At 40.1% G+C, this 24,221-nt stretch overlaps 1 protein-coding gene and 1 non-coding gene across 7 annotated transcripts; one reads left to right on the top strand and one right to left on the bottom strand.

Moving 5' to 3' along the window:
• Positions 1–1,277: 1,277 nt before the first annotated feature.
• ZNF280B (zinc finger protein 280B) lies at positions 1,278–21,109 on the bottom strand. Of its 6 annotated transcripts, XM_057526499.1 has the most exons (4): positions 20,916–21,039; positions 20,118–20,177; positions 5,823–7,026; positions 1,278–1,560 (listed from the first exon to the last, which is right to left on the bottom strand). In XM_057526499.1, the coding sequence occupies exons 3-4, from the start codon at positions 6,955–6,957 to the stop codon at positions 1,307–1,309; spliced, it is 1,389 nt and encodes a 462-aa protein (XP_057382482.1). In that variant the 5' UTR covers positions 6,958–7,026; positions 20,118–20,177; positions 20,916–21,039; the 3' UTR covers positions 1,278–1,306. The 6 variants fall into 6 exon arrangements, with proteins under 6 accessions (XP_057382482.1, XP_028018167.1, XP_057382481.1 ...); XM_028162366.2 differs by lacking the exons at positions 1,278–1,560; positions 20,916–21,039 and adding an exon at positions 21,044–21,109 and having other exon boundaries at positions 3,258–7,026; XM_057526498.1 differs by lacking the exons at positions 1,278–1,560; positions 20,916–21,039 and adding an exon at positions 21,044–21,108 and having other exon boundaries at positions 3,258–7,041.
• Positions 18,832–18,904, top strand: TRNAQ-CUG (transfer RNA glutamine (anticodon CUG)). The gene has a single exon. It is a non-coding gene; the product is annotated as a tRNA-Gln (tRNA).
• Positions 21,110–24,221: the final 3,112 nt, after the last annotated feature.

The raw sequence follows: 24,221 nt of genomic DNA, 5'->3' as shown, positions 1-24,221 counted from the left end.
TACTCATATCTTGAGAACACTCAGGTAGCCCAGTAGAGAGGCCCACATGAAATTATGGGGGCTTTCTCCCAACCGCCAGCAAGGAAACTGGAGTTTCAACAGCTATGTAAGTAAGCCATCTTGGGGGGAAATCCACCAGCCCCTGTCAAGCCTTCAGATGACTGCAACCTCATGAAACCCTGAGCCAGAACCACCCAGCTGAATTGCTCCTGGATTCCCAACTCTCAGAACCAGTGTGAGATAATATTTTTTAAGCTGTTAGTTCTGTGGTAATCTGTTATGCACCAATAGTTAATTAACACACTGCCAATTTTGGGCTATGTCTTCATCCAGGGGCTCTGCCCATTTAGTCCAATTTTAGCAAGAATCCTGCTGAGTTAGTTCAGGAAAAATCCCCCACCCTTGATCTGACCACCATTGATATCAGATCAAATTCCTCTCCCCTCACCTCAATATCTCATCACCCTGGCCTAGCCTCAGCAATGATCCCATCAGTGGGTTTAGCTAGAATCCACCCTTACTCCTGATGCTTCCTCTCAGTAAGTTTCCATGCACTGACACCCATCCTGATCCTTGGCTATAAATCCCAACTTTGTCCTTGTTGGAGTCAGAGTTAAGCTCAATCTCTCTCCCCTATTACAAAACCCCACTGTAGTAGTCTTCCCTTGAATAAAGGTTTTCTTACCACCTTTAATAGGTGTTATGAATAATTTTTAACATTTCCAAGTTTTGTTACTAGGAATTACTCTCAAATGAATATTTTCATACCTTTACCTTTTATACTATATTCATTTAGGGGGAATAGATTTCTAGAATTAAAACATTTCACGTTTTTACCATACAAACAGAAAATATCTTTTTAAAAAATAACCCATGTAGTAATCTGAAAACGATGTGTATATAGACATGTCAGTGTACATACACACATACCCTCAGAGCTCCAAGGAAAACTTAATTCTCAGTAAACTATAAATTAAGACTAAAACATTCAGCCTGCAAATTCTGAAATCTTTGGAATTAACTTACAAAAAAAGTACAGAGAATGAAAATTTTAATTAAAAAAATATATATATATGCATCAAAATATTTGGGATTCAGACAAAACTGTTATTTAAATAAAGGTAGGTAAAGTCCTAATCCTTTATTAAATAAAAAAATACTCAATATCTTGTAATAACCTATAATGGAAAACTAAAAAAGGATATATATGCATAACTGAATCACTTTGATGCACACCTGAAACTAATGCAACATTGTAAATCAACTCTATTTTCATAAAAAAAATTTTTTTTTAAATTTTATTTATTTATTTATTTATGGCTGTGTTGGGTCTTCGTTTCTGTGCGAGGGCTTTCTCTAGTTGTGGCAAGTGGGGACCACTCTTCATCGCGGTGCGCGGGCCTCTCACCATCGCGGCCTCTCTTGTTGCGGAGCACAGGCTCCAGACGCGCAGGCTCAGTAATTGTGGCTCACGGGCCCAGCTGCTCCGCGGCATGTGGGATCCTCCCAGACCAGGGCTCGAACCCGCATCCCCTGCATTGGCAGGCAGATTCTCAACCACTGCGCCACCAGGGAAGCCCATAAAAATTTTTAAAAAGAAAGCTTTTAAAATACAAGGTTATAAAAAAGAACAATCATAAAGAAAGTAGAAGGTATATAATGAATTGAGACAAAAATAGATTACAGATAAAACTTGTTGGGATAATAAAGCAAGGGTTGCTTCTTGGAAAAAGTAAATCAGAAACATTGATAAAATTGTGGCAAATCTAGTAAGGGGGAGAGGAAATTAATTCCAATACTAGAAATGAGAAATGAAATGAGATTCTGAGAGGATAATATTCAACCCCAAGTGGAATTATTTTTGTTTCACGAAAGGAAGGTTTCTAATAGAAAAGTTGTGAATCCAGCCAAGCAAAACCTTGGGTTAGTGAAAGAAAGGAAAGAAAGGAAGGGAAGGGAAGGGGAGGAGAGGGGAGGGAAGGAAGGAAGGAAGGAAAATGACTGTCTCAACGGATGTTGTAAACTATCCAATAAAACAATTCTCTTTAAATTTTAAAGATAGAAATAGAAATTCATTAAGCCATATACTCATTACCTCTGATGGTAAAGCATTTCTAATTAAACCAAGAATAAGAAAGCCCATTTACACATCATTGTTTAGAAGTCCTGGCCAATGCAATAAAATTACGAATAAAACTAAAAATATGCCATGTTATTGGTGAAAAGACAACATAGTGAAAACACTTTTTCAAAAAAAACATTTTATTTCTATAATTGCTAATTTTACTTGCAATTTTTGGCAACATTAATAAAATAAATTTTATCTGAAAGAACAAGCAAAATAGACAAGGAAATTCACAAAGGGCAATAACAAAATAGTAATCTTGACAGATATTCAATATATTTGTAAACAAAACAAAGTGACATTGCCTTAAAAAAATATAGAGGTATCAATAGAAAAACAGAGAAAGCTCTCGAAAGAACTCAACTCACTATTGTCTTCTATTTGCAGGCACAGAAACTGACTCAAGCAAACTCAATTCGAAGAGAGAAGCAAAGCCCTTGATAATTATCTCTTCCCAGCTTTTTGTGAAAACCTAGGAAATTTAGACTGGTAGGGAAGAAGAGTGTGGAGACTTAAAGTGCGTTTAAGACAAGGAAAAAAAGGGGGGTGGGTTGGAGATTTCACTGTGTGATTTTAACAACACTGGTGAAGCTCAAATATACCAAAGGAAGTGTCAAACAATTAAGCGAGGTAGCAAGCCATGCAGGCCTAGGGGAAGAGCATTCCAAGAAGGAGAACAGCAGTTACAAAGTCTTTGGAACGGGAAGAAATGGAATTTGCTTGAGGAAAAGCAAGGCCAGTGTGTCAAAAATAGTGCACCAGTGGGGAAAATGGCAGAGTAAGTAGCACGACAGAGAATGGAAGAGAGGAGGTAGTCAGGGGCCATATCACTGGAACCTTAGTTGGCAATAAATAACAATTTGTACTCCTTAGGAGCATACTTTAGAGCAAACAACAGTAACAGGGTTGATAATACTAAGCAACCACAAACACAAAGAACTAAAACATTTCATATTTTTACCATAGAAACAGAATAAGGGAGATAAGTATGCAAAAGTCTGCACATCTATTTATATATAGAAGTTTCCACCTGAGACCAGAACACACACACACACACACACACACACACACACACACACACACACACACACACACACTCTCTCTCTCTCTCTCTCTCTCTCTCTCTCTCTCTTTCTACACCTAAAGGGGTTCAAGCTGAAATTTTACCAAAGTGCTTTGGCCCAAGCAAACTAACTGGAAAGGCCTAGTAAAATATTCAAAGTGCAAATCAATCAAGCATTGAGCAAATAAATATAACGGAATCTACACTCAAGAAATTATCTAAAATATGGACAATATACTCACAACAACTTTGTTATCTGTAGTCCTTCCTCCTCAATTCTATGAGGGATGCTAACCCCTTGATGATTATACCTTTCCAGCATTTTGTAAAAGCTTAGAAAATTTAACTAGATTGAGGAGGGGGAAAAAGGAGTGGGGAGAGATAAAGTACCTTTAAAGAGGAGGAGAAAGCAACAGCAAAAGGGAGAGATTTCTCCTGGCACAGGTCTACAGCCAGGATCCCAGATTCCTTGAGTGGTGCACAGAGGCTGCTAGGTACCTGGGCTGGAGGTGGAGTGAGAAGGGATGGCACTAAAACATGCCTAGGGAGACTCAACTCCAGGAACCCACAGAGGCAACCAAGGCTGCTGATGTTCAGGAACCAATACTTAGAGGGTACCCCAGTTCTGTGAAAGAGCCCTTGGAGATGGCAAGGAAAAAGGTTCCGGCAAGTATAATCACAGATTAGACAGTTGATAGATCAAATAAAGGATAATAACCCTATGACCTGATAATTACTGAAATAAATGAGACATTTCTGGCACATTGGAGTGTGTCAAGTAAGACCCAAACTCAGTATTAGTCTGATAAAATGGGAAATTATACACACAAAGAATTAACTGTTAACTGTAATACATTCATGTCCAAGGCAAGATACAAAATTGCAAACTTCTCATGTTCAATTAGGGTAAGATACATGTAATTGGAAATGTGTTAGGAAAAGTCCTATAATGGGTTTAATCACTCTTAACTATTTTTATCCACTATTTCTACTTTTCTTGGACAACCCCATTCCAGCTTAAGGGTAAGAGAACTAAACTTAGCCCTATTCATAAACTGGACAGATTCCATGTGTTTGGCCCTTTTCAGTTAACCTATGGGTCCAATACAGATCAAACTATGGATGTCAGGGATTTTTTTCCTTGGGAACCTTAACTTGCTTTACTGCTGTGACTGAGAGAGATATGGCTAGTTCATTCTGACTAAAGGCCAGCCAGATGGGAGAGGTGAGAGAACAAATCAAATTCCCCTTTTGATCACTCAAAAGGAGGTCCCCTGGCACCAGGTCCCATTCTATTAATTATCTCTGCTTCCCCATCTGAAGCCAATGATACACAGTACCTGCTTGATGCCTGCAGGGGCCCCTCACCAAACATAGGCATTTTATTTTAATGGTTTGGCTTCCTTGGATGTCCTTGAGCTAGGTAAAGACAGTCTGAGACAGTGTTCCCTCTGCCTTGGCTCCAAGCCTGGAGTGAATGTGTGCCCCTTCCTCAACTGGGACAAGGAGCCACTGCTCTCCACTTACTGAATTCCCTGTTTCTGGTCCCCATTCACACCATAGGGTCTCCATCAACTTCTCCACACCAAGGCTTTCAGAGTCAGGTTATTTTAGATCAGCACAACAGAGGCACTTCTGAGAGTTCAGCAGCAAACGGGACCACACCATAACAAAGCCATTTCTATAGTGAGCCTAACTATAGCCTAACTATAGGCTATAGTTAATATTGAAATCTTCAAGGCATGGAAAAAGTTGAAAATAAAATTGTTAAAAAATTCTACAGATTATATGTATAGCAGAGCTTTCAAACTTACAAATAACATGAAATACCAAAATAATAAATAGGTTTTCACTTTTCTCTTTCTCTCTTCCCCCCCCATTCACACACACACACACCTTTTATGTGTTAAGCCAGATAGTTATATGAAAATCAGGTAATATGTTTTAAAATAATATCTCAAAATTCAGATCAAACAATATTGTACTTCATGAATTTTTAGAAAAACCTCATAAATGATCCATTGGTTTCACTATATTTGATGCTATTGAATAATGTTATGATTTGGATTTTTTGTTTTTAGTGGGGTTTTTAACTTTGATTGAAGTATTTGCTTCAGATTTACTGAAAGTAGAATTAATGGGGTTTTTTTGAAATTCTACTTTTAGACCTGGGGGGTGAAGGTTCAGAATCAGATGTGTTCACAGTAATGGATGCTAATTCCACTGATCCTGGTTCAAGAGGTCCCAGTGACACTTGTATAACAACTTTTGTTTCAGGAGGCAATCCTTCTAGTTGCTTAGGCTTCTTAAACATTTGATGACACTGGGTCTTGTGCTCCATTTTCTCCTTGAAAGTTAAAAACTGTAGCCGGCATTTGGAACACTGGTGAACACTCTTTTCCCAATGTCCTCTATAATGACACATGTATGGTGTTGCAGTTTTGAAAATTTTGAGACAAAATGGGCAAAGCAAATTCTTAGTGTTTTCGTGGTATGTTCTGAAATGTGTTTCTACATCAGCAAAGGCTGACGATCTGTAATTGCAGACCTGGCACACATAGGGCATTTCACCAGGCTTATGATTGTCCTTCATGTGCTGTAAGAGAATCTGATCTGTTTCAAAAGACAACTCACAGATTTTACAGACTGCAGAGGGCTCCTGGAAAGTATGGACACTTTCAATGTGACATTGCAGCTGGAAGGGAGTGGGAAACTGGCGGTAGCAGTGCTGGCAGGTAGTATGGTTTTTCCAGCTGTCACCCCTCTGCTTTTCAAGTTCCAAATGGTGCTTCATGTGATTCATAAACTTGACATTTTTTAGAACTTTCAAGCAGCTGAGGCATTTAAAGGCTGTGTGAGTCTTCTGTTCTGGCTGCCCATCTCCTGTATGCTGTCCATAGTAAAAGTCACGAAGTAACACGATCAGATTTCCTTTCGTGGGATCAACAGTCTTGTTTTGACTTGCTAGACTTGAAAAGTCTGTTTTTGCCAGTCCATTTTCCCCAAAAGGACTTATAGGCTTGCAATGAACACTGTCCTTTGGAAAAGCTGTTGGACAAGGTTCTCTGTTCTGAACATGGCTTAATGAGGTATGAACACTGTCTGAGGGTGTGCTTTGCTGAGCTGTCATTGTATGAAAGATACCTGAAGGGGCCAGAGCTAAAGAGTGTCCCCCTATGATTCCATTATTGAGTTTAGGCCTTTTGGGATTTGTGCTATTTGTTTCAGAAGTGGAAAGTCGCTTTGTTACACGAGGACTTTTATTCATACCTCCTGTAGAAAGTGCTGCTCCTACTGGATGCTGCAATGAACTTGTGAAGGTAATCAAAGGAGGAGAACATAACTCTGAAGAGCTAATAGGCACGACTTGTGGTGAATTATTTTTATAATCAGGTTTAGACAAAGGCTCAATAATAATAGGACTATCTGTTGATCTTGATTCAGAGTCAGAAACTGGTAAGACAGTCATTGCTTCTGATGTAGGCATCACATGACTTACAGGCTGCAATTTATGAGCATTATCTTTTCTGAAGTGACCAGACTGTTTTCTCCTTGAACACGAACCTGGGGTAACTCTGTTCAATATGTTTGAAACAACTGGTTTTGAATTTGAGGTCATCCCAACAAAGATCAGCTCAGCATCTTCATTTACATGTTCCACCCCAACAAAGATCAGTTCATCATCTTCATCGTCTACTTGTTTGGTTTCTTCTATGCTTTTCTGTGGTTCTGGCTCTTGTTCTTCACATAACATACATGGTGGTTCCATTTTCTAAATTTTTTTATTCTTGAAGGGTGTGGCCACAGGTCCCAGTGCTTCCTTTATATAAACTGCCACCTAAGTATAAACATACTACACATCAGTTAAGTACAGAAAAATACGTTATTTAATTCTCTCCAAAACTCTAGGGTATTTATAAACATCCTTATTTTACAGATAAGGACACTGAGAGTCAAAGAGGATAAATGACAGCTTAAAAACCTATGATTACAAGTCTATACAACTCTAGAATCATAGCTTTGCCTTATGCTGATTTTGATCTCTTCTATTAAAAAAAGAAAAAAAACCCAAAACTCCAACAACTAATCACTAGGTGAAATCACATGTAAAGGATGAGTATTTTTACAAAAGCACCATTGTGCAGTGTTTAGAAACATGGGGTCTGGAGTCAAAGAAGATTAAGCTGGAATTCTAACCAGCTACATCTGTTTTGGAAAATTTATAACTTTTAAATGTGTTTCTGTATCTTAAAGGCAAAAATCCTTATTTCTTAGACTTAAAGTAACAGCTCTTTTTAAAAAGCATCGGGACTTCCCTGGTGGCGCAGTGGTTAAGAATCTGCTTGCCAACGCTGGGGACACGGGTTCAAGCCCTGGTCCGGAAAGATCCCACAGGCCGCGGAGCAACTAAGCCCGCAAGCCACAACTACTGAGCCCACGTGTCACAACTATTGAAGCCCGTGTGCCTAGAGCCCATGCTCCGCAACAAGCTAAGTTACTGCACTGAGAAGGCTGCACACCGCAACAAAGAGTAGCCCCCCCTCGACGCAACTAGAGAAAGCCGCGCAACAACAAAGACCCAACGTAGCCAAAAATAAATAAATAAATAAATTTATTTGAAAAAAAGAAAAAGCATCAAATATTCAATGGCATCTTGTTTTGTAGTAGAATTGGAAGAAAATTTATATTAAATGCACATATCTAAATTGATTCACACCTACTGATTTCATATATGTTAATACAGAAAAGAAGTGTCAACTTCAAAGAATAGAGTAAGAGTACCTACATATGGTCAACAAATAGCATAATTCAATGTCAAGCGCTTAGCACAGGCTAGCAAATTGGGAATGAACTCTCTTGATAATCTCACCCCAACTCAACACTGATGTCTCCTAAACTTCTCCCTCTAATCCTGACTTCCCCACTAAACTTAAATCCAACAGTGCTTTGTCCCTCACTCCACCTGTCTCTTCACATAGTAGGCAAAGTAATGCTGTTCAAACAAATTAGACTGCATCACTGCTCAGCTCAAAACCTTCCAATGCCTTTCTGGTTCACTCAGTAAAAGGCCAAGTCCTTCCAATGCTTATAAGACCACACTTCCAACCCTACATACTGTCCCCTGCAATTATCTCATACTCCTCTCCCCCATCCACTTCACTCTAACCACACTAACCTCCTTGCTATTTCTTGAACAAACTAAACACTTTACCTTACTTAGAGTTCTTATATTTGTTGTCCCTCTAATATGAATGCTCATCATCCAGATACCTACATGGCTGGCCCCTCACCACCTTCAGGGCTCTGTTCCAAGCCTTCTTCTCAGAGAGGTTCTCAAATACTCCAACCAACCTCTAATTCACATTCCCAATTTCTCTTCCCTTCTCTTCCACCTATAAGCCTTTATCACCACCTAATATATTATAAACATTATTTATCTTGATTATTTTCTATTGTCTATCCAGTAAAATGTAAACTCCAAAGGGCAGGAATTGTCTTTTGTTGACTGCTGGATCACCAGCACAAAGACCATTGCCTAGCATAGCATGGGAGCTCAACAAATACAAAATTTGTTAAATGAATTAATAAATAGTAACTCTCATCAATATGAACCTTTATTTGTAGAGCAGAGTGTGCTCCATTAATTCCATGTTTTCTATCAATTTACTCTGAGAACCTTGTCCGCATCAGAAATTCACATGTTGAAGCCCTAACCCCCAATGTGATGGTATTTGAAGATGGGGTCTTTGGGGGATAATTTGGTTTAGATAAGGTCATGAGGGCCCTCATGATTGGATTAGTGCCAAGAAGAGACATCACAGAGCTTGCTTCCTCTCTATCTCCCCCAACACCCCCCCAAATGTGAAGACACAGGAAGAAGGTGAAAGAGAGCCCTCAGTGGGGAACCAAATCATCCAGCACCTTGATCTTGGACTTTCCAGCCTTCAAAACTGTGGGAATAAATTCTGTTGTTTTTAAAAAATAAAAATAAACTGGGTTCCAATAACATTGCTGAACTTTCACCTAACTGATCTTAGTAGAATTTTTAGCTGTTGACCATACTGATTAACTTTTCATCCAACCAATCATCCGAGGTGAAAAATTAATTAAGAGTGGAGAAAGAATGATACATAAAACAAATAAGTTAATGAATGCGTTCATTTAGGACAAGAGTAACAACAAACCATGGGAATTTTCTTATCACTTCTCTAGTGTCCTTATTTTCTACAATTACCAGAATCTTGAGAATTTGGGGTAGGGAGGTTGGACATGCCAAGACCTGCTAGATCTAAGGGATGAGTCCTCAAAAATCACTTCATTTCCCCCACCAAGAAAGTTGCCAAGGGCTGTGGAAGGAGCTAATGAGAGGTTTCACTCCAAAAATAGCTGAGAGAACAATGGGTGATGACCCACCTCCCAGGTTATTCCTCTGCATTTCAACAACGGCCCTTTAAATGGGTTTTGTTATAGCCACACACCAGATTTTTTCAGGCATCAGTCCCTCTTAAGTAACTTCCTGAGATTACGCCACTAGGACTCCTCTGGTACCTACCCTCACCATCTTCCCTTGCCCCTGACTCTTTTGACCCATTACTGCTCCTCCAGATTCTTGTCCCAACCCCGTCACTCTCTCCCCACCACAGCACTCAAGTCCCTTCTCCACCACTCCTTCTTCCCTCTACTCCATTAACCCCATACAGTTGCTGCCTTAGAATTCAACATCCATTAAACACAGACCCTTGGGGGAAATGGGAGTTTCACGGGATCCTTAAAACTGCCATAAACATTTGGATTCTATCCTAGGGCAACTGAGCAAAACAAAAGTAATTTTTTCATAAATATTTTTTAACAAATATTTTTTCACAAATAAGCTCAGGATGATAAAGGAACGCAAAAATAGAGTCTAATCTAGCCTGGGAGTCTAGGAGGAGAACAACTATTAAGCCAAGGTTGTTCATTGTCAAAAAACATGACTACTTCTATAGAATGGACTGAGAGAAAAAGTAAGGATTTACAGACCCTCACCACCATTTCCACTCTTCTTTTTTTATTTTATTTTTGAGGTCGCCCTGACGTAAACCCCCTTCCATCATCTGAGGGCTTCTCTCTTCTAAAAAATTTATTTATTTATGGCTGTGTTGGGTCTTCATTGCTGCGCACAGGCTTTCTCTAGTTGCCGTGAACAGAGGCTACTCTTCCTTGCAGTGCACGTGCTTTTCATTGCGGTGCCTTCTCTTGTTGCGGAGCATGGGCTCTAGGCGCGCGGGCTTCAGTAGTTGTGGCACGCGGGCTCAGTAGTTGTGGCGCACGGGCTTAGTTGCTCCGCAGCATGTGGGATCTTCCCGAACCAGGGTTCGAACCCATGTCCCCTGCATCGGCAGGTGGATTCTTAACCATTGTGCCACCAGGAAAGTCCCACCATTTCCACTATTGCTACCTCTCTGACCTCTCCTCTCTCTACTCTAACATTCACTCCAGTCCAGCTACAGTGGCTTCCTTGCTGCTCCCTTCAAAGTCTCCACCTGAAATTCTTGTCTTCCAGATATCCCCATGGCTAACACTTCTATCTCCTTCAAGTCCATGTCCAAACCTACCTATTCCAAGAGACTTACTCTGACCACCTTATCTAAAATCACAACACTCCTACCTACCCAACATTCAATCCTATGACCCTACTCTTATTATATTTTTCCTAGTTTCATAACATCACCTTTTACTTCACAAGAGAATGTACATATTTATTATATTGACTATCTTTCTTCCTCCACTGAACTGTTAGTTCCTTCCACAGGAGAAATTCTGTTTTGTTTTTTTAGTTTGTTTTTGTCTGTTTTGTTCACTGATTTCTCCCAAGGGCCAAGAGCAGTCCTGGCATACAATAAGCACTCAAATATTCATTAAAAGAAAATAATTATCTAGAAGGGGATAAAAATAATTCAACAGAAGAAGGTAGGGTGAGGGAAAAGGTAGGAAATGTTCAAACTTGGGATATAACCAATTTTCTTCAAGTCTGGGAGCCACTGAGGTGTACTGTTATACCAAATGTGAGAGCCCTGCAATCCTGGGATTCAGGAGGATGACTATGGCCAGATGTCATTATGGGGACCAACAGTTTGGGGAAGCCTTTTCTTAGAACAGTATGGTTAGAGTACTACATTTCACCCAGGCAGGCAGGAGAGAAATTCAGCCACTTTCGCTTTTCCTTCCTTTCCTCCCAAGAGCAGCATCTTAGAAGAATCCACAAAGGAGATATAAGCAAGGTAGGAGTTCAACCTAAAAGTGGCCTGTTAGTTCTGAGGCAATTCCTTTCACTAAGACTAAGAATTTGGAGCGGGTTTGGAAGTATCAGGTGAGTGGAGAATGATTTAAAGAGAGGGGTTGTGGAGGACCACAAAAAAGACACCTTAAAAAAAAAATGACAATGTCAATTTGTTAAATGTTATGGTGATGTCAGAGGGAATGATGGAATAAGGAAACTACATAAAAGCAAAGAAAACACCAGCAAAAACTGTCAAAATCAAGCTTTCTAGATCCTGGAAATTAACCAAAGGCTTGCAAAAATTAGGATTTTTGTGGAAAACAGTTTGGTAAGTCCTCAAAAAGTTAAACACAGAATTATCATATGACCCCACAAGTCCATTTCTAGATATATACCCAAAAGAATTGAAAACGGGTACTCAAACAAGTATATCTAATGTACGTGCAAGTTTATAGCAGCACTATTCACAATAACCTCAAGGTGGAAATAACACAAATGCTCATCAATGGATGAATGATAAACCATGTTCTATACATACAACAGACTATTATTCAACCATAAAAGGAATGAAGGCACCCCCATGTTCACTGAAGCACTGCAGGATTATTTACAACAGCCAAGATATAGAAACAACCTAAGTGACCATTGATGGATGAATGGGTAAAGAAAATGCAGCATATATATACAATGGAGTATTATTCAGCCAGAGAAAAGAATGATATCTTTCCATTTGCAACAACATGAATGGACCCTGAGGGCATTACACTAAATGAAATCAGTCAGACAAAGAGAGACAAATACTGTATGATCTCACTTATATATGGAACCTAAGCAAAAACAAACAAACAAAAAACAAGCTCATAGAACACACTGGTGGTTGCCAAAGGCAGGGGGTTGGGGAAGTGGGCAAAACTGGTGAAGGGGGTCAAAAGGTACAAACTTCCAGTTATATTGGGGATGTAATGTACAACATGGTGACTATAGTTAATAATACTGTATTGAATATTTGAGAGTCATCAAGAGAGAATATCTTAAAAGTTCTCATCACACACACACACACAAAATTTTAACTATGTATGGTGATAGATGTTAACTATACTCATTGTAGGGATTTCACAATATAAACAAATATTAAATCATTGTGTTGTACACCTGAAACTAGTATAATGTTATATGTCAATTATACCTCAATAAAAATATTTTAATTTAATTTTAAGTAAAAAAAAAAAGAAATATTAATACATGCTACAACCTGGATAAACCCTGAAAACAAGCAAAATGAAAGAAGAAAGACATAAAAGATCACATATTGTATGATTTCATCTATAGGAAATATCCAGAATAGATAAATCCATAGAATCTAAATACAGACTGGTGGTTGCCAGCATATGGGGGAGGGGAAATGGGAAGAAATTGCTTACTGGATAAAGAGTTTTACCTTGAAATGATGGAGATGTTTTGGAACTAGACAGAGGCAGCAGATGTCCAACATCATGAATACTCTAAATACCACTGAATTGTTCACTTCAAAATCACTGATCTTATGTAAATTTCACCTCAATATATTATTTTTTAAAATAAAGAGGGGATATTACTACCAACCACACAGAAATTTAATCAAAAAACAAGGGAATACTATGAACAATTCTATTCCAACAAATTAGATGACCTAGATGAAACGGACAAATTCTAGAAAGACAAAAACTACCACACTGACTCAGTAAAAAAAAAAAAAATCAATATGAACAGATCTAAAACAAGCAAACACATTGAATTAGTAATCAGAAAATTTTCCAAAAGAGAAACCTAAGATCAGATGACTACCCTGGTTAATTCTATCAAAGTGATTACAGAAAAATTAACACCAGTCCTTTATCAACTCTTTCAGAAACTAAAAGAGGAGAGAAAACTTTCCAGCTAATTCTGTGAGGCCAGTATTACTCTGATACCAAAATCAGACAAAGACATCACACACACACACACACACACACACACACACGACCAATATCCCTTATGAATACAGAAGAGTCCTCAACAAAATACTAGCAAACAAAATCTAACCACACGTAAAAAAGATTATATACCATGACCACATGGGATTTATGGAGGTATGCAAAGTTGGTTTATTATAGGAAAATCAATCAACATTATACCATTTTAATAGAATAAAGGACAAAAAAAGACACCTGCCTGCAGAAAAAGCATTTGACTAAATTTAGCACCTTTTCATGATGAAAAACAAACAAACAAACAAACAAAAAACCCTCAACAATTAGGAACAGAAGGGAACTTTCTCAATCAAAGGGTACCTGTAAAACACCCACAGCTAGCATCATACTTAGTCGTGAAAGACTGAAAGCTTTCCCTCTAAGACTGGGAACAAGACAAGGATGTCTACTACCGCACTTTGACTCAATATCATACTGGAAGTTCTATAACCAGGACAATCAGGCAAGAAAAAGGAGTTAAAAAAAAAAAAAAAAAGGGCTTCCCTGGTGGCACAGTGGTTGAGAATCCGCCTGCCAATGCAGGGGACATGGGTTCGAGCCCTGGTCTGGGAAGATCCCACATGCCGCGGAGCAACTAGGCCCGTGAGCCACAATTACTGAGCCTGCATGTCTGGAGCCTGTGCTCCGCAACAAGAGAGGCCGCAATAATGAGAGGCCCGTGCGCTGCGATGAAGAGTGGCCCCCACTTGCCGCAACTAAAGAAAGCCCTCGCACAGAAATGAAGACCCAACACAGCCATAAATAAATAAATAAATAAACCCAAAGTTTAAAAAAAAAAAGATGTAACACTCAAGATTTCAGCTTTAAAAAAAAACAAAGAAGTAGCAGCATTCAGAATGGAAAAGGAAAAAGTAAAACTATATTAGAGATGACATGATTTTGTATATACAAAATCCTGAGGAATCCACAAAACAAGTATTAGAATTAAAAGGTTGCAGAATACAAGATCAATATAAAAAAATCAATTATGTTTCTATACAGTAGCAATAAATGTTCTGAAAATGAAAGTAAATAAACACTTCCATTTACACTGTTACAAAGAATACTTATCAGAAAGAGAAAGACAAATATCATTATGATATCACTTATATGTGGAATCTAAAATAAGACACAATTGAACTTATCTATGAAACAGAAACAGACTCACAGACACAGAGAACAGACTTGTGGTTGCCAAGGATTGTGGGGAGGGATGGATTGGGAGTTTGGGATTAGCAGATGCAAACTATTACACATAGAACGGATAAACAAGATCCTACTGTATAGCACAGGGAACTACATTCAATATCTTGTGATAAACCATAATGGAAAAGAATCTGAAAAAGAATGTATATGTACAACTGAATCACTCTGCTGTACAGCAGAAACTAACACAACACTGTAGATCAACTATACTTCAATAAAATAAATTTTTGAAAAAAGAATACTTAGGAATAAATTTAATAGAAATACAGCGCTTTTTTATTCTGAAAACACTGAATTATACTGAATACATTGTTGAAGCAATTAAAGACCTAAATAAATGTAAAGACATCCCACATTCATGGATCAGAAGATTTAATATTGTTAAAATGGCAAGACTCCCACAACTGATCTATCAAAATCTTGGCTAGCCTTCTCACAGAATTGAAACTCATATGGAAATTCAAGGAACTCAGAATAACCAAAACAATCTTGAAAAAGAAAAAACTAAAAGATTCAGACTTTCTGATTTCAAAACTTACTACAAAGCTATAGTAATCAAGAAATGTGGCACTGGCATAAGGATAGAAACAGATCAACGGAATAGATCAATGGAATAGAATTCAGAGTCCAGAGAAAAACCCATGCATTAATGGTGAACTGATTTTCAGTAAGATTACCAAAATAATCAGTGGGGAACAGATAAATCTTTTCAACAAATGTTGATGGAACAACTGGATATCCATATGTGAAAGAATGAATGAAGTTGGGCCCCCGCTCACACCATATATATAAAAAGTAACTCAAAATGGATTGTGAAACTAAAAGTAGAGCTAAAACTAAAAAAACTCTTTAAAGAAAATTGGAGTAAATGGTTTCTTAGAGAAGACACTGAAAGAATAAATGACAAAGGAAAAAATAACAGGACTTCATCAAATTGATAACTTTTGGACTTCAAAGGACACTGTCATGAAAAGTAAAAAGATAACCCACAGAATGGGAGAAAAATATCTGTAAATCATATATGTGACTAGGAACACATATATATGTGATACATATACATTGATATGTTATAAGGGACACATATAGATACTAACATATGTGATAAAATAATATATAAAGATCTTTTATAACAGAAGAATAAAAAAACAACTCAATTAAAAAATTGGCAGAGGACCTGAATAGATATTTCTCCAAAGATGATATAAAATGGCTAGCAAGTATATGAAAAGATGCTCAACATACTAATCATCAGAGAAATGTAAATGTAAACCACAGTGAAAGATCACCTAACACCCATCAGGATGGCTACTATAAGGAAGGAAGGAAGGAAGAAGGAAGGAAGGAAGGGAGGGAGGGAAGGAAGGCAGGAGAAAGGAAGGGAGGGGAGGGAAACTGTTGGCAAGCATGTACAGAAACTGTATCCTTGTGTGCTATGGATGGATTGTAAATAGTGCAAATGCTGTGGAAAACACTATAAAGGCTCCTCAAAAAGTTAAAAATATAACTACCATATGATCCAGCAATTCCACTTTTGGATATAGATCCAAAAGAAATGAAAGTGGGGTCTCTAAGAGATATTTGCACATCCATGCTCACAGCAGCACTATTCACAATAACTAAGAGGTGGAAGCAACCTAAATGTCCATCAGCTGATGAATGAATTTTTAAAATGTGATATATACATACAACGGAACATTATTTAGCCATAAAAAAGAAATTCTGCCACATGCTACAATATGCATGATCCTTGAAGACATCATACATCATGCTAAATGAAATAAGCCAGTCATAAAAACAAATACTGTATGCTTCCACTTATGTGAAGTATCCAAAGTAGTCAAAGCAATAGAAAAGAAACAGAAAGTAGAATGGTGGATACTATGGTCTAGCAGGAGAGGGAAAAGTTTGTTGTTTAATGGGATGGGTAGTTTCAATTTTACAAGATGAAAAGATCTAGAGATCTGTTTCAAAACAATGTAAATGGGGAAGTCCCTGGCGGTCCAGTTGTTAGGCGCTTCCACTGCAGGGAGCCTGGGTTCAATCCCTGGTTGGGAACTATCCTGCAAGCCGTGCAGCGTGGCAAAAACAAGAAAACAAAAAAGAAAAAAAAAATGTGAATATACTTAACACTTAAAAATGGTTAAGATGGGGCTTCCCTGGTGGCGCAGTGGTTAAGAATCTGCCTGCCAATGCAGAAAACACGGGTTCGAGCCCTGATCCGGGAAGATCCCACATGCCGTGGAGCAACTAAGCCCGTGTGCCACAATTACTGAGCCTGCGCTGTGGAGCCCGTGTGCCACAACTACTGAAGCCCACGTGCCTAGAGCCTGTGCTCCGCAACAAGAGAAGCCACCGCAATGAGAAGCCCACACACCACAACAAAGAGTAGCCCCATTCGCCGCAACTAGAGAAAGCACATGCCCAGCAACAAAGACCCAACGCAGCCAAAAATTAAATAAAATAAATAAATTTTTAAAAAATGGTTAAGATGGTAAAATTTGTTATATGTTTTTTACAACAATAAAAAAAATCTTTTTAAACAGGCAAAGGATTCGAAGAGACATTTCCCCAAAGAAGATGCTATACAAATGGCCAATAAGCACAGGAAATACTGCTTAACATGATTAGGAAAATGTAAATCAATCACAATGAGATACTCCTTCACACCCACTAGGTTGGCTATAATCAAAAAGAGAAACAATAACAAGTGCTGCAGAGGATGTGGAGAAATTGGAATCCTCATATATTGCTGGTGCAATTGCTATAAAGTGGTACAACCACTTTGGAAAACAGTTTGGCAATACCTCAAAAATTAAATATAGAGTTACCATATGATCCAGCAACTTCACTCTTAGGTATATACCCATTAAAATTGAAAACGTTAAGTCCACGCAAAAACAATGTTAACAGCAGCATTCCTCACAATAGCCACAAAGAGCACACAATCCAAATGTCCATTAACTGATGAATGGATAAACAAAACTGTGGTATATGCTTACAATGGAATACTATTCAGCCATAAAAACAAACAAAGCACTGCTGTATATCTATGACATGGATGAACCTGAAAACATGCTAACTGAATAAAGCCAGACACCAAAGGTCACATATTGTATGTGAGAGAATTGTATGTAGAGGAGAATCAGGAAAGAGAAGCATCCTGTAATCTAAATGAAAAATTATTTTCAGGGAGGAGGAAATGAACTACTTTGATAAATGCTGCCAATAAATCAAATAAAATAAAAACTAAAAATTGACCATTGAGTTAAACACTGTGGAATTCATTAGTGACCTTGACAAGAGTGGATTTAAAGGAAAACAGGAGACTTGGAGATAACAAATATGGCCAACTCTGTAGACGTTTTCCTATAACTAGCAAATATGAAATAAAACAAGCAGAAGGGGGATGTGCCATCAAAAGGTGGATTTTTTAGTGCGAGATGACATAATAATCAGCCTGTTTGCTGATGGGAACCATCCAGAGAAACAGAAAACGTAATCCGAAGAAGAGACTTGCTAGAATATCCTTGAACAAACAAGAATTGATTGGATCTAGTACACAAGAAGTGTACACAAGCCAAATAATTCACTCATAGTAACAGACCTGAGACCATATGAAGAAAGGCTGGCATGGTGGATTAATGGGTATGGTAGCCAGCCTCCAAGATGGCCCCAAATGAATCCCGCCTCCTGGTATTCTCAATCCTGTGTAGCTCTCCCTCACACTATCACAGGGTTGACCTGTGAGACTAAGCAAAGACAGAAGTGAAGGTGTGTAACTTCTGAAAAAGACTCTGCACTTCATCTTGGGTGCAAATTCTTTCCTGAATCACTCGCTCTGGGGGAAGCCAGCAGCCATGACATGAGCAGCCCCATGGAGAGGCCCAGAGAGTGAGGAACTGAGGCCCCTTGCTAACAGCCAAGTGACTGAAGTTAGATTCAACAAAAGTCAAGGAGAGACCCTGAGGCAAAACCACCCAGCTAAGCCACTCCTGGATTCTAGACCAGTGAGATAATATGTTTTTTCAGGCTATTAAGTTGTGAGATAATGTGTACAACACAGACATTTCAAGTTACCATATCATTCATATGTCGTACTTGCAACTCTGAACTGTCATACACAGAATAGCTCTCCTATAAATACAGCAAAATTAAAAAAACAAGCAAACGAAAAAAACAAAACGGGAATTCCCTGGCAGTCCAGTGGTTAGGACTTAGCACTCTGACTGCTGGCGCCCCAGGTTCAATCCCTGGCTGGGGAACTAAAATCCCATAAGCCACGCAGCGCAGCCAAAACAAAACAAAACACGGCAAAATTGACATGCCATGAAGCATGTATAGTCAAATCAAACTTGTATAGTCAAGCCAAGGACTCAAAGTTGTACCAGCGATAGATAAGTAACTATACAAGGGAGCTGTATGCACAGTTTGCTGGGCATAAAGCTACCTATAGTCTTGTTTACTGGCATGAAGTGAACTCAGATACCCCGCCCATCCAGTCACATTCAATTACTTCATGAAATAAAACCCTTAAGGAAAAGGGTACAGAAATGAACAAACTAATCCCATGGAATCATGTTAAATCACAACACATTTATTCTGAATGAACCACTTTATTTATTTATTTATTTGGCCGTGCCACGTGGCTAGTGGGATCCCAGTTCCTCGACCAGGGACTGAACCCGGGCTACTGCAGTGAAAGCCCAGAATCCTAACCCGGAGGCCACCAGGGGACTCCCATCACTTTATTATTTTAATACATTAGCTGAAACCTTAGGCCACGTGCATCAGCCCATGTTAGCCTCACTGCATGGTAGATGTCAGCTTAAAAATCCATGGTGCTCTTACTTTTTTCCCTTTCATAACAGCAGGTGAAAGCCGGCCCCCAGCCCCCTGCCCCTTTTTAAGGCCGCAACTTAACAGGGCTCCAGAATGAGCTGAACCAGTGAGTGCCCTGAAGTCATCACACACATTCTGGGTCGGCTCCCACCCACGCAGGAGAACGTTCTCTGGGCAGCAACGTGTTAGCCCGGGAGAGAACAGGAAAAACGCTGAGGGTAAAAAAGATACCACTCTGGGGGCTTCTCTGGTGGCGCAATGGTTAAGAATCCGCCTGCCAATGCAGGAGACACGGGTTCGAGCCCTGGTCCAGGAAGATCCCACATGCCACGGAGCAACTAAGCCCGTGCGCCACAGCTACAGAGTCTGTGCTCTAGAGCCTGAGAACCACAGCTATTGAGCCCGTGTGCTGCAACTACTGAAGCCCGTGCGCCCTAGAGCCCGTGCTCCACAAGAGAAGCCACCGTAATGAGAAGCCCGCGCACCACAACGAAGAGAAGCCCCCGCTCGCCACAACGAGAGAAAGCCCATGTGCAGCAACAAAGACTCAACACAGCCATAAATAGATAGATAGATAGATAGATAGATAGATAGATACCACTCCGGTCCTCAGTAGAAAGACGTCTGTCACCTTACCTCAGGCGTGCACTGAAAACCTGGGGGCTTGAGATTTTCCAGGCAGGAGCAGGTCGCATCCTAGAGACCAGCAGAGAGAAGGGTCAGGGTGAGTCACGTGTTACGGGAACATTCTATCCCCCAGGCCCTAGCTGGTCCTGCCCTGAGCATGTTTAGCAGGCGTCTCACACTCAACCAGAGAACAGAATCTCGAACAAGCCTCTTCCTCCAACCTCCCCTCTCTCAGTAAAAAACACCTCATCTGCCACCTGCCCAAACCAAAAGCCTGGACCTCGGGCGCCCAGGGGGGCTCCCACAGGGGGCGGGGGCGGGCCGAGGCCCAGTCAACAAGAAAATAGCCCAGGCGCAGCGGCAGGGGAGAAGCCACTAGATCGATTTGTTTTTTTTTTAGCTGCGCCCTCCTGACAGCGCCTGGGCCCACGGATCTCCAGAACCCCGCCGGGCCCGGGTCACAGAACTGCCTTGACATTGTTTTGTGTTGTAATGTATTAGGAGACCTCGGTGGGGCCGGAGGCCTGACAGGCCCTTCCCCGGAGGCCGGCTCGGCCCACCCCTGGGGGAGGGAGGCTGACGGAGAGCGGCGCCCGCCCAGATTGGGGAAGGGAGAGGGTGAAAGGGATCTCAGGGCCTGGGCCTCACCCTCCCTCCTGAGGGCCCGCGGCCCCACACAGGCCGCCGGAGCCGTGCCAGGCCCGCCGCTCGTGAGGACCCGAGAAACCCTCCCCTCGGCCCTCAGGGACCGCTCCGGCAGCGCCACGGTCCCCGTCGGCGGCGGAGCCAGAACGGCCGGCAGCTCACCGGCCCTGAGGCGCTCCCCGGCCCTGAGGCGCTCCAGGGGCGAAGCCTGAGGCGACTACGCCTCCTCAGGCCCCCGGCGCCGCAGACGCCGCCACCGCCCGCGCCCCCGCTGGCGCGCCCGCTGTCACCTGTGATTGGCTGCCAGGTGCCGGCGCGAGGTAGGGCGCTGCGGTCTGATTGGCCGCGAGGCCGGGTGGGCGCATGCGCGCTCTCTAGCGCCCCCCCACCGGTGGCAACAGCTGGGGGCGGGGTCAGGCTGAACCTGTGTCTCCAAGGTCTTGGGCTGTCAAGACGCCAGAATTCGCCAGGGCTCAGGGTAAAGAGCGGGCTCCCAGTGCATCAGGGTAGTCCAGCTCTTGCAATCCTCAGGTGTGATCCCTCTCCCATAAAAGCACTATCTGCCTGCCCCTTGCTTAAGGAACTTGACCATGCAACTGGGTGTTGAAGCCCATCCTCTTGGACTTGCATTTGGGGCCAATCCAGTGCAGCCTGCCACCTGTTTTTGTACAGTCTGCAGCGAGCTAAAAAAAGAGCTTTACAATTAAAAAAAAATTGTTTTTATTTTAGAGCTTTGCATTTTTTAATGGCTGGGGAAAACCACAAGGAGAATATTACTTTGTGACAAGTGAAAATTTTATGAAATTCAATTATCAGAGGCCTTAAAGTTGGAACAGGGACTTGCTTGTTCGTTTAGTTATCGTCTATGGCTACAAAGTCAATTAATTGCCAGAGATCATATTCACAAGCCTAAAGTATTTATTATTTGGTCCTTTACAGAATCTTTTTAAAGTGCCCTGTTCTGCTGGAATCTCCTAGTAATCGTTTGAAAAAAGAAAAAGTTTTTGGTTTACTCTATAATGCTATTTTCTTCTCTATTATATTCATTTTCCATTCTTTATTATTTCCTTCCTTCTTATCGCTATAGGTTTGTTCTGTTGCTCTTCTTTACAACTTTTTGAGATAAATGCCTAACTCATTTATTTGTAACTCTGATTTCTCTTGTATGTAATGCTATAAATTTACCTTAATTTACTAAAGTACCGATTTAACTGTGTCCCACAATTTTTGCTTAATAATATGTTCATTATCATTCACTTCCAAGTATATCCTAATTTCCATGTATATCCTAATATCCTAATACTCTCTTCTTAAAACAAGGGTTATGTATTATATACTAATATATTTATTTTCTAAATCTACGGGATTTTAAAAGCTGTTTCTTTATCAATTTCTCATTTTGTTGCATTATGGTCAGATCACACAGTCTAAATATTATTGATCCTTTGATTTCCAGTCAGTGAAGTATACCATAGTCAAAATGAAGAGGATGTAATGTAGAGAAAATATTTGCAATGTCTAAAATGTGTATATGTGAAATGACCTCCTTTAGGCCTCACAATTACTCCAATACCTTTCAGTAAGTTACCATCAACTAAGCTCCAGGCTTTATTCAAATTTCACTAGTTTTTCCACAAATGTCCTTTTTCTGTTCCAGATTCCCATATAGGATACCAAATCACATTTAATTATAAGACCTCCTTAGCTTACTCTGGTCTATGGCAGTTTCTTAAACGTTCCTTGCTTTTCATGACTTTTGACAATTTTCAGGAATCCCTAAGTGTCGGGTATTTTGCCAAATGACTCTCAGTTTGAGTTTGATGTGTTTCTCCCGGTTACACTGGGACTTATAGGTTTTTAGAACTATACCGCAGAGGTGACGTATCCTTCTCATCACTTCCCATCAGGGATACATACTATCAATATGACTTACCACTAGTTTCTCCACTGTAAAGTTACTTTTCTCCCCCAGCCATATTCTATTCTTTGGAAACAAGTCACTAAATCCAAACTACACTTAGGGAGGGGCAAGGAATCTCATTGAGGGGAAACATCTATGAGATACACAAATTATCGAGTACACAAATTAATTGGAACTCATTTGTAAGGAAGATCTGTTTCTTCTAGCTTTACCTTTTAATTTTAAATTAATCAAATTGAGTAAAATTAAAAATTTAATATCTCAGTCACACTAGCTACATTTCACCAGCTCCATAGTCACATGTGGCATATTGGACAGAGCAGATATAGAACATTTCCATCTGAAATTTCCAGTGGTTAGGACTCCACACTTCCACTGCAGGAAGTACGGATTCGATCTCTGGTCAGGGAGCTAAGATCCCGCAAGCCTCGCAGCATGGCCAAAAAGAAAATTCTACAAGATGAATACTCCAACCAAACAATGGGCAAATGATATGAACAGGCCATCTCACAGAAGAGAAAAATACACATTTGTACATGTGAAAAGCTGATCATCCTTATTAGGAAATAAATGTTACATTACATTTTAGGAAATAAATGTAACAATAACATTAAAAAAAAATTCCATCACTGCAGAAACTTCTGTGGACAGCACTGACTTAGATCATTCTTCTTTTAAAACATAATGCACTTAAACATATAAATTTCTTCTAAGAACTGCTTTAGCTCTGTCCCATAAATTTTGCTGTTTTCAATATCATTCAGTTCACATATTTTCATTTTTTCCATAGTGATTTCTCATAGGAGCTACAAGTTGTTTAGAATCAGAACCAGGACTAGGGTGAGCCTAGACCACAACATTAAAGAGGATTGTGAAACACAGGCATGGCACGTTTGCGCTTTGGGCTCCTGGCAACCCTTACTCTGGCCCTAGCCCTGTTTGCTTCATTATATTGCTTCATTTCAAAACTTTGGGGTTTTTTTCCTTAATTATCTTTGTTTGTTTTTTTTTTGTTTGCTTGTTGTTTGTTTTGGTTTTGGCCATGCCTCAAGACTTGTGGGATCTTAGTTCCCTGACCAGGGATTGAACCCTAACCCTCAGCAGTGAAAGCACCAAGTCCTAACCACTGGACCGCCAGGAATTCCCATATCTTTCTGTTATTGATTTGCAGCTCAATTTTCCTGCAGTCAGTGGGTAGTTACAAAAAGCCCTATAACTCATGTCACAATCGATGAACTATAGTACACGAGCTTGAGAACAAGATAAGAATGTTCACTATAACCACTGCAGTACAACAAAACACCTGGAATAGCCAAGATAATTTTCAACACCAAAGCTGGAGAACTTAAACTCCCAGATATCTGTATTAGGGTTCTCCAGAGAAACGCAACCAATAGGATATAGAGGGATACATGAGGAGGTATGTTATGGGAATTGGCTTATGTTAAGTTCCACCATATGCTGCCTGCAAACTGGAGAACCAGGAAAGCCAGTGATATAACTCAGTCCAAATCTGAAAGCCCAAGAACCAGGAGCTTTGATGTCCA

This window comes from Balaenoptera acutorostrata, chromosome 13 (assembly GCF_949987535.1).
Source record: "Balaenoptera acutorostrata chromosome 13, mBalAcu1.1, whole genome shotgun sequence".
NCBI lineage: Eukaryota > Metazoa > Chordata > Mammalia > Artiodactyla > Balaenopteridae > Balaenoptera > Balaenoptera acutorostrata.
Note: the sequence above shows the minus strand (reverse complement) of the source record. Positions and strands in the feature narration are given on the sequence as shown.